The sequence below is a fragment of the Bufo bufo genome, chromosome 8 (assembly GCF_905171765.1).
Source record: "Bufo bufo chromosome 8, aBufBuf1.1, whole genome shotgun sequence".
In the NCBI taxonomy this organism is placed as follows: Eukaryota; Metazoa; Chordata; class Amphibia; order Anura; family Bufonidae; genus Bufo; species Bufo bufo.
The window spans coordinates 208,215,636-208,226,062 of record NC_053396.1 but is presented as its reverse complement, the minus strand read 5'-3'; the positions used below and the strand labels follow the sequence as shown (position 1 = coordinate 208,226,062).

The following is a 10,427-nucleotide window of genomic DNA, read 5'->3' as shown; positions in this document are numbered from 1 at the left end:
CCAAGCGGGCAGCGGAGACAAACCCGCTCCCCCAAGGCCCGCCACCCAACCCGCCAGGCTCCCCAGCAACTGACTCAGACCCCCAACTAACTCCCCTTGTCTCACCCCTGCCCCCACCCCCCCGGGGGCCCCCAACAACGCACACAAAGGTCCCACAGTGTTCTTACCTGGCTGCCCGGGCGCTGTGAACCCCGCAGCCGTCAGTCCTGACTCCAGTAGATCCCTCCTCAGCAAGGCCTCGTCCTCCTGCACCGGCACGACCGCGGATCCGGATCCCAGCATCCCAGCCTCCACAGTGCTGGGTGCGCACGATGACGGTGACAATGCCTCTTCTGGCTGGCTCCTACCAGCGCTCTCCACATCTCTGTCCACATCCCAAGGCCTGGACCCCTGCCGCCCAGCAGCCAGCCCAGCCTCGTGACCGCTCTGCTGCACACTCCCTCGCCGCGCAGGCCTCCCCACCCCAGGTGAGAGTGGGGATCCCGCAGGTCCTGGTCCCGATCCCTCGCCGCAAGCTGGAGAGAGCAGGGGGGTGGAACCCCTGCCCTGCGCAGGGCTCCGCCGTACAGCGGAATTCCTCCCGTGCCGAGAGGCTGCTGCCGCAGCTCTAGCAGAGCCTCCCTGGCGCGAAGGGTCCCTGGAGGGGCTCCCAATCCGGCGCCGAGCCCATGGGGTTTCACTAGGGCTAAGGCGCGCCGGCGCCCGTGCCCGCCGCGGCCGTATGCCCTCCGGCGCCACGCTGTGCCTGCCGCCTCCCCACTAAGCACGCCTGCAACCTGTTCCTCCAACCATTCTGGGCCCCGCGACTCCGCCGCCTCCCGCAGTCTATTCAAAATCGCCTCCATTGCAGGTACGTCTGCGCTACTTGTCCTGCAGTTTCTAAACCTAAAATGGCGCCCGTTTTCCAGCTTCTTTTCCTTTTAAAACCTAAGGCTCTGCCCACTACGCTAACCCAGCCCCCTATTCCTACCTTCCTTCTAACCCCTTGTTAACCCTGCCGTCCCCTCGTCCCCCCAACCTCTCATGTCAGCCTCCCCTTAGGCTGCGCTTTTAGTCCGGCTGCACTGGAAAAACACATCCAGAGAAGTTAAAACCCCTCCTCTTCCCTTCATCCATCAGTGTTTTTCCCCGACGCCTCCACAACAGCACTGACAGGAAGCAACACTGAAGCTCCAGATTTAAAAGGCCTCCTCTCCTTACCTAAGCCAGTGTTGTTTCCTGTCCCCGGAGAGCGCAGAAGCTCCTGCTCTGGCTGGTATGCCAAAATATTTATCGCACGGCCTTACTGTTTCCCCAGGATTGGGAGGGCCGATGCAGAGGTCGGGGGCTCCGGGGACACTGCCTCCCTTCTCCGTCCTTAGGCATAAGCCCTTCAAAATGAAGGCAGCCCTGGGCTTTTACTTCTGCAGAGGTTGTGGATCCGACGCGGCAGGCGGGGCCTTCTCAGGGGCGGAGGAGGCTCCCGGCGGAGTGGGACGTCAGTGCACAGTGACATCGGCACGTCATGTGAGCACACACCCAGGCGTCCCTGCGCCCGTAAGGGGATATTAAAGAAGATGGCCACAGCAGAGTCTGGTGGCGTTTCCCTGCTGCAGCATGTCGGCTCTTCAGGACGCAGACTCTGCCTGCAAGCCTGTGGATCCTGGTTCAAGCGCCATCAGCCCAGTAAGCCTTCTCTCCTGCAAACTTGGGCAGATATTTTTTCTGGTGTGAGGCTCTTTTCTCATGCACTCATAGGGTGTCTGGTGCTGGAGGTTTAAAAATAATTTTTTGCTAGCCCCTTTTTTAAATAATCTTGATTATTTTAGGACAGAGTAACCTCCACCTCCAAGACACCAGGGGGAGATTCAGGACGCAAAAAGTGCGCCATATGCAGGAAATCCTTTATATCTAAATCCAAGAAGTCACTATGTGTGAAGTGCACAGAAAAAGTGTCAGAAGAATTATGATTAGAGAGGAAGTAAATGCGGTGGTGGAATCAAGATTGCCTCCATTGTCTCCACAATCCTCCACCTCTCAAAAATTCCACAATATGGATTTGATGTAGATGAGGGAGAAATCCTTAATGACAGCTCTGACTCCTCGGAAGTCTTCTAAAAACCATATGGAGAGCTCCTGAGAAAAGAGCGAATGTCACAAGCTCTTTTAAGAGAAAATATCCTTTTGCGGATTCTGATTCAAATCTTTGGGATAAGACTCCAAAGATCGATGCACCTGTAGCCAGCATTTTAAAGATAACCTCCCTTCCGTTTGAGGACATGGGGCTGCTACGTGACCCCATGCACAAAAAATACGAAAGCTTACTTTAAAAGGCATGGCAGACAAATACCGCTATGTTTAGGCCCAGTATTTCTTCCACATGCACGGCTAGGTCCTTGTCAGTATGGCTGGGTCAATTAGAGGATCATCTGGCAGCAGGAACCTCTAGGGAGGAAATTTTGGCATCTTTACCAAGGTTGAAACAAGCGTCACATTTTTTAGCTGATGCTTCGGCTGATTTGGTAAAACTATCTGCCACATCAACCACCATCTCCAATGCTGCCAGAAACGCCGTATGGCTCCGTTCCTGGTCAGGGGACACGGCATCTAAAAACTGCCAGGGGATCGACTTTTTGGATCAGTCCTTGACATTTTGGAGAAGGCTTATGATAAGAAAAAAGGATTCCCTACAGAGAGCAGATTTTTTCATCAGAGGCGGTCCTTTCAGAATCAAAAGAACAAGCGGAAGACAGACCGGAAGAGAAGAGATTACTCAGGAAGGTGGCAGACCTCAAGAGGGAGAGAGAAAGGATTTCTCTTCAATTCGGACAATCCTGCAAAATCCTCTCAATTACGCCAGATATCAAGTTGGAGCAAGATTAATTTTTTTTATTCCAGAATGGAAAGAAATAGGAACCTCCCCATGGGTTCTGGCTTCCATTCAAAGAGGCTTCAGTCTAGAATTGGATACCTGTCCAACAGATTATTTTATAATCAACAAGCCGTTGCCTCAGAGGGAAAAGCAACTGTCCCTGGAGTCAGAAATCTACATTCTTCTCCAGAAAAAGGTATTACTTCCAGTCCCAGAAGATCAACTCAAAAAGGGTTTATATTTTTCAGTGTTTCTGATAAAAAAAAACGGAGGGATCATTCGGGCTCATTATAAATCTAAAGAGATAAAACAAATGCCTAACCCACAAGAAATTCAAAATAGAAACCATCAAATCGACCATAAACCTCCTTCTCCAGAACTGCTATATGGTAACTATGTATTTACAGGATGCTTATTATCATGTGCCCATCCTCAGAAAACACCAGAAGTATTTGAGAATTGCCACCTACAGTACATAGGAAGTCGCCTTTGTCACTTTCAATTCCAAGCTTTACCCTTTGGTCTCTCTTCTGCTCCAAGGATCTTCTCAAAAGTAATAGCCGAGGAAACAGGCTACCTTCATCTACAGGGAGTTCTTATAATACCCTACCTAGACGACTTTTTTATTGCGGCCTGAACAGAAAAGCTTCTCCTACTCCATCTAGACCTGGTAAAAAATACCTTCCTCGATTTAGGATGGATAATAAATCTCAAAAAGTCTGATTTCATCCCAAGTCAACAAAAAGTCTTCTTAGGCGTTCTTCTAGATTCACGTCTGCTGATGTCTTCTCTCCCAGAGGAAAAACAATCGACCATGTATCAGAAAATCTCTGTTTTGCAGGTTAAAAACCTCAACCATCAGGAATATTATGACTGTTCTGGGTCATCTGACATCTTCAATACCCGCAGTCAGATGGGCACAGAGCCATACGAGGGTTCTACAGTCCTTTCTCCTAGATTCCTGGGACGGTACTCAGACCTCCTTAGACAAAAGGGTAGGTCTTCCATCAAAAGTATTGCAGTCCCTAACCTGGTGGAAAAAAGGAAAAAATTTACAGACAGGGGTCTACTGGCATCAAGAAAATCTGCTAGTAGTCACTACAGACCCCAGCAACCGAGACCGCTGACCTAATAGTTCAAGGAGTTTGAGACAATTCCATGACAAACGCCACATCAAACCAAAAAGAACTTACAGCAGTTCTCAAGACTCTTCTGGCACTCCATTCAAAGATACCTCTAGGTCATGTAAAAATCCTATCAGACAACACAACTACGGTTGCCTACATAAACAGATAGGGGGGCACATGAAGCAAGATTCTTGCCGCAACTGCAAAGAAAATTTTTCCCTGGCCAGAAAAGCATCTGACTTCCTTGTCAGCAGTCCATTTAAAAGGAAGCAAGAATCTTGTGGCCGACTTTCTGAGCAGGCAGACAATAAAAAAAGAGAATGGGCCTTGGATCCCGATGTCTTCCGTCAGATAACAGTAAGATGGGGAGTTACAATCCTGGACCTGTTTGCAGATCGGGGCAACAAGAAGGTACAGAGATTTTGTTCTCTTTCCCCAGAGGATCAACCAGAGATTCTGGATGCCCTATCTCACCCATTGTCAAAAGGACTGCTATACACATTCTCCTCTTACAGCTTAATTCCAAGAACTCTTATGAAAGTGGCAGAGGAACAGGCACAGGTAATCATGATCGTTCCTTATTGGCCAAGAAGGGCCTGGTTTTCTCTACTTCTTAACTTGTCAGCAGGAGATTACTGTACTCTTCCAGTGTTTCCAGGACTCTTATTCCAGGGTCCGATCTACCATCCCAGAGTCCCTCAACTCAGATTGACGGCTTGGAGAGTGAATGCCTAGCCCTAAGAAATAAAGGTCTCTCGGATCCAGTAATCTCTACTATACTAAAAGGTAGGAAATCAATAACATCTAAAATTTACCTTAGAACTTGGAAGGCCTTCCTTGCCTTTACGGAAGGCAAAGGTTATCGAAATTCCCTTACAAATGTTCCAGTTATTCTAGATTTCCTGCAAGTGGGTTTCAAAAAGGGCCTCAAGCCCTCTACCCTCAAAGTGCAAATATTGGCCTTAAGTATTTTTCTGGACTAAAGACTGGCAGAGCACCTTTAGTGAAACGTTTTTTAAGGGTGCAGTCAAAATCTCACCTACCATATGCTCTACCTGGGACTTAAATCTAATTCTTACAGCCTTAATGGAGTCACCATTCGAACCAATTAATAACATTTTCATGAAACTTCTGTCACTAAAGACTGCCTTCCTTCTAGCCATAACAACTGCTAGAAGGATTGGTGAAATCCAGGCTTTCTCTTGTGGTCCACCTTATTTGAGAATTTTGGATGATCGTATCAATTTTGGTTTCAAAATTCCATTGTAATCTGGAAGTTGTGCTGCCATCCTTCTGTTCTTCACCTTCCTTGGTCCGGGAGAGGAAATTCCACAATCAGGATGTAAGACGTTGCCTACTATGTTACCTAGAGAGAACAAAGCAGTTCAGGAAGTCTGACCATCTTTCTCCAGTTCCAGGGTCCTAATAAGGGCCTAGCAGCCAAGAAGCCTACCATTGCTCGATGGATAAGAGATGCTATCTCTCTTTGTTATACCAACAAGAATCTTGTTTCCTTAGTGGGACTTAAGGCCCACTCGACTCGAACCATGTCAGCCTCCTGGGCAGAGAATGCCGCCATATCAATTGAACAAATCTGCAAAGCGGCTGCTGGGGCTAATCCTATGACCTTTTTTAATCACTACAGGCTGGATGTGACTCATAACCAGGACTTGTCCTTTGGGCGTAGAGTTCTTTCTGTAGCAGTCCCACCCTAAATTGTGTTTCATTCTGTTATTTCTTCTCTCAGTGCCGTTGGGGAGGCGCCGGGGAAAGGAGTTAATTAGTCTTACCAGTAATTGGATTTTCCATTAGCCTCCCCAACGGCACTAGGGGTATCCCCCCTCTTTTTTTTTTTTCTGGTGAAGTATAATTACCTTGTTTGATTGTATTCTGTTCATTTAATAGATTTTTTCCTTGCATCATTTCCGTGTCCTTTGTTATTAACTGGCTTAGGTATAGAAAGGAGGCCTTTTAAATCTGGAGCTTCAGTGTTGTTTCCTGTCCAGGGGTGGGGACACCCTCCTGTCAGTGCCGTTGGGGAGGCTAATGGAAAATCCAATTACCCGTGAGAGTAATTAACCCTTTTTCTGTCCCTTAACAGGGCAAGACCTATCCAGAGAAGCTGCTGAATTTTTATTTTATTTTTTTATTTACTATATGGGGAGTTATAGGAGAGCAGATGCTCTATTACCCCAGCCATGGCTCTGGCATAGATATAATTATATGGTAACAGTACATCTGTCTGCCAGTTTAGACCTTTTCACTTTGTTTCATGGCCGGTCATGACGGTTTTTCCTTATGTGTGACCTTGTTTTGTGCCGCTTATCCATCCATACATCAGACGTTGTCTACTGGTAGGGAGAGATGTTTGAGTGGCTGTGTCACGAGGGTGTCAAGAACCACGCCTGACTCCATTATACCCGGGGTCAGGAAGTCGCAGCGGTTGGCTGCGCGCTCTATGTAAGATAGGGCTGTTTCCTTATGGTAGCTTTCTGGGTTTGCTTTGCAACCCTTTTTGGTTCACTCAGGGATCCGTAGCTCCTTCTCCTCAGCTGTTCCTTGTCCAGCACTCCCAACCTCCTTATATTCCCTTCTCACACTTCTCTGGTTGCCAGATATAGAGCTTCCTGCCTGGACTTCTATACTGACCCTCTGGAGCTGTGTTGCTGCGTTCTCTGTTTGTTGGTCCAGAACGTTACCCTCCGGATCCCTGTTGGACCTTTGTGGTCTGCTGTGGTCGCCCACCTGGGTTTATGTGTTTGTCTGTATTGTCTGTCCTCTCCCTGGTGTTTCCCTCTTAGTGTCAGTGGTGCGGACTAGCGATCCCACCGGCCCGTTCACTATCTAGGGCTCATTTTAGGGAAAGCCAGGGTTTAGGCACGTGATCGCCGCACGGGTGAGGAACCCGTCTAGGGACGTCAGGTGTCAGGGGTCACCACCTTTCCCTCTCCCTTGGGCAGGGCTTTCCCTTTTCCCTCCCTGTGCGTGACGCCGGTCATTACATTATATCTGGCCCTTATTTTGTGTAGGTAAAAAAAAAAAAAAAGTTTTTACCTACTTAGAATCCAGTATGGATCCAATTGCTGCTCTGTCCAAACAATTTCATGGCCTGTCTTTGGAGGTGGCAGGATTGAAGGCGTCGGTCCTCCAGCAACAGCAGCAATTACAACTGACCGCAAACCCAGCGGTTGCTACTGGTAACCAGGTTGTTGCGGAACCCAAGGTCCCTCTCCCTGACAGATTTTCTGGGGGAAGGGACAAGTTTTTGACATTCCATGAGGCCTGTAAATTATATTTTAAACTGCGCCCTTACTCCTCTGGTAATGAAGAACAGCGGGTGGGGGTTGTTATTTCCCTGCTGCAGGGGGACCCGCAGTCCTGGTCGTTCTCTTTACCTACTGATTCCCAGGCTCTTCGGTCAGTGGATGAGTTTTTCGGGGCCTTGGGTCTCATATATGACGACCCTGACCGAGTCGCACTGGCTGAATCAAGGTTACGGAGACTCCTACAAGGAGAGCGGCCGGTAGAGGAGTATTGCTATGACTTCCGTAGGTGGGCTACGGATACCCAGTGGAACGACCCGGTTCTCAGGAGTCAGTTCTGCTCTGGGTTATCCGAAAGGGTTAAGGATGCGCTTGCATTATTTGAGACCCCCTTTTCCCTTGATGCGGTTATGTCCCTTTCTATCCGAATAGATAGACGCCTTAGGGACAGGTTGAAAAAACCGGAGCAATTGGTAACCCCTCCCAAGCAGCAGTTAGTCTGTACGGACTTAGACGAGCCTATGCAGCTAGGAGGAACTACTCGTCAGGTCCGTCCTCCTGAGGCTCGCCGTAGGCGTGGGGTTTGTTTTTTTTGTGGGGAGAGGGGTCATTTCATTAATGTCTGTCCTACTTTCCTCAGAAACAAAAGACCGTCGGAAAACTACTAACCCCAGGCTGTGTGGAGGATGTCAGCCGGGGGGTATATGTTTCCTCCATACGTACATTGCAATTTGTGTTGCCAGCGGTTATTGTTTTTGGTGTTAAGACGGAGACTATTTCTTTCTTTCTAGACAGTGGAGCAGGGGTAAATTTGATAGATGCCCATTTTGCCCGCACTATGGGTTTGTCTCTCTGTACGCTACAGAGACCTATTCCCATATTCGCTATTGATTCTGCTCCTCTGTCTCAGAGAAACCTCACCCACATTGTTCATAATTTACACCTTCGGGTAGGGGACCACCATAACGAGATGCTTTCATGTTATGTTCTGGAGGGGCTTCCCACTCCAGTAGTGCTGGGCCTTCCCTGGTTGGTAGCGCACAATCCAGTGGTGGATTGGCAGGCCAGGGAGATATTGGAGTGGAGTGAGCATTGCAGAGAAAATTGCTTAAATAGCAATTGCTTAGTCGCCTCCATAACTACCCTACCTACATTTATTTCGGATTTTGAGGACGTTTTTTCTGAAAAGGGTTGTCAGAAGTTACCACCTCACCGTCCTTATGATTGCCCGGTTAACCTTATTCCCGGCGCAAAATTACCCAAGACCAGGTTATATAATCTTTCGGGTCCAGAGAGACAAGCCATGAAAGATTATATCTCCGAGAGCTTGGCTAAGGGACACATCAGACCCTCTTCTTCACCCGTGGCTGCAAGGTTTTTCTTCGTTAAAAAGAAAGATGGGGGCATGCGTCCTTGCCTAGATTTTCGCGAATTAAATCGGATAACCATCCGAGACCCATACCCTCTTCCTCTCATTCCTGACCTGTTTAACCAGATTGCGGGTGCTAGGTGGTTCTCCAAACTTGATCTTAGGGGGGCCTACAATCTGATTCGTATCAAGGAGGGGGATGAGTGGAAGACAGCTTTTAACACCCCTGAGGGGCATTATGAAAATCTAGTTATGCCTTTCGGTCTGACCAATGCTCGTGCCGTCTTTCAACATTTCGTTAATGACATTTTTAGTCATCTAATCGGCAGGTTTGTGGTAATATACCTAGATGATATTTTAATTTATTCGTCTGATCTGAGAACACATGAGGTGCATGTCAGACAAGTACTGCAGGTCCTACGGACGAATAAATTATATGCTAAAATTGAAAAATGTGTCTTCGCCGTTCAGGAGATACAATTCCTAGGTTATTTTTTTATCTGCTTCAGGTTTCCGTATGGATCCTAGGAAGGTCCAGGCAATTTTAGATTGGGATCTTCCTGAGAACCTCAAAGCACTGCAACGGTTCTTGGGCTTCGCGAATTTCTATAGGAAATTCATTAAAAATTATTCAGTTAATTTAAAACCCCTTACTGACATGACTAGGAAGGGGACTGATTTTTCTAAATGGTCTGACGCCGCTAAAGTTGCTTTTTCCTCTCTAAAATAGAGGTTTACCTCGGCACCTGTACTAGTCCAACCTGATGTCTCTCAGCCTTTTATTGTTGAAGTCGATGCGTCAGAGGTGGGAGTGGGGGCTGTGCTGTCTCAGGGTCCGTCTCCTGGCAAATGGCGTCCTTGTGCTTTCTTTTCTAAAAAACTATCTGCAGCAGAAAAGAACTATGATATTGGCAATAGGGAACTATTAGCTATTAAACTAGCGTTTGAAGAATGGCGTCACTTTTTAGAGGGGGCAGTCCACCCAGTCACTGTGATTACGGACCACAAAAATCTTCTGTACCTCGAATCAGCTAAGCGTCTCACCCCTAGACAAGCTAGGTGGTCGCTATTTTTTACCAGGTTTAACTTTGTTATTACCTATCGTCCTGGGGCAAAGAATACCAAGGCTGATGCACTATCTCGTTGTTTCCCTGGAGGGGGTAATGGGAGTGATCCGGTACCCATTCTTCAAAGAGGAGTAGTTGTTTCTGCGGTACACTCTGCTCTGGAGGGGAAGGTGTTAGAGGCCCAGGGGGACACCCCGGTCTCTTGCCCCTCAGAGAAATTGTTTGTACCGTTGAACCTGCGTTTCGAATTATTAAAGGATCATCATAATTCGGCACTTGCTGGGCACCCGGGTAGTAAAGCAACCTTGGAGCTATTGTCTCGTCGTTTTTGGTGGCCAAGGTTGCGTCAGGATGTATTGGATTTTGTGTCTTCTTGTTCTACCTGTGCGCGCGCAAAAGTTTCGCATACACGTCCTGCAGGGTCTCTATTACCACTCGTCATTCCCAATAGACCATGGACACATCTGTCAATGGATTTTATCACTGACTTACCTTTGTCTGCGGGTAAAACAGTTATTTTGGTAGTAGTGGACAGGTTTAGCAAAATGGTACACTTCATTGCGTTACCCGCACTACCTAATGCTAAGACTCTTGCTCAGGTATTCATCAGTGAAATCGTGAAGCTTCACGGGGTCCCTTCCGATGTTGTTTCGGATCGGGGTACCCAGTTTATTTCTAAATTTTGGAAAGCTTTTTGTTCCCGTTTGGGGGTACACTTGTCCTTTTCCTCAGCTTTCCATCCTCAGTTGA

General features: G+C 47.8%; 1 protein-coding gene across 1 annotated transcript; it reads left to right on the top strand.

Annotated features, from left to right (window-relative positions):
* Positions 1–1,072: 1,072 nt before the first annotated feature.
* Positions 1,073–4,858, top strand: LOC120977450. The gene is made up of 3 exons (XM_040405414.1): positions 1,073–2,467; positions 2,585–3,401; positions 3,550–4,858. The coding sequence occupies exons 1-3, from the start codon at positions 2,334–2,336 to the stop codon at positions 3,553–3,555; spliced, it is 957 nt and encodes a 318-aa protein (XP_040261348.1). The 5' UTR covers positions 1,073–2,333; the 3' UTR covers positions 3,556–4,858.
* Positions 4,859–10,427: the final 5,569 nt, after the last annotated feature.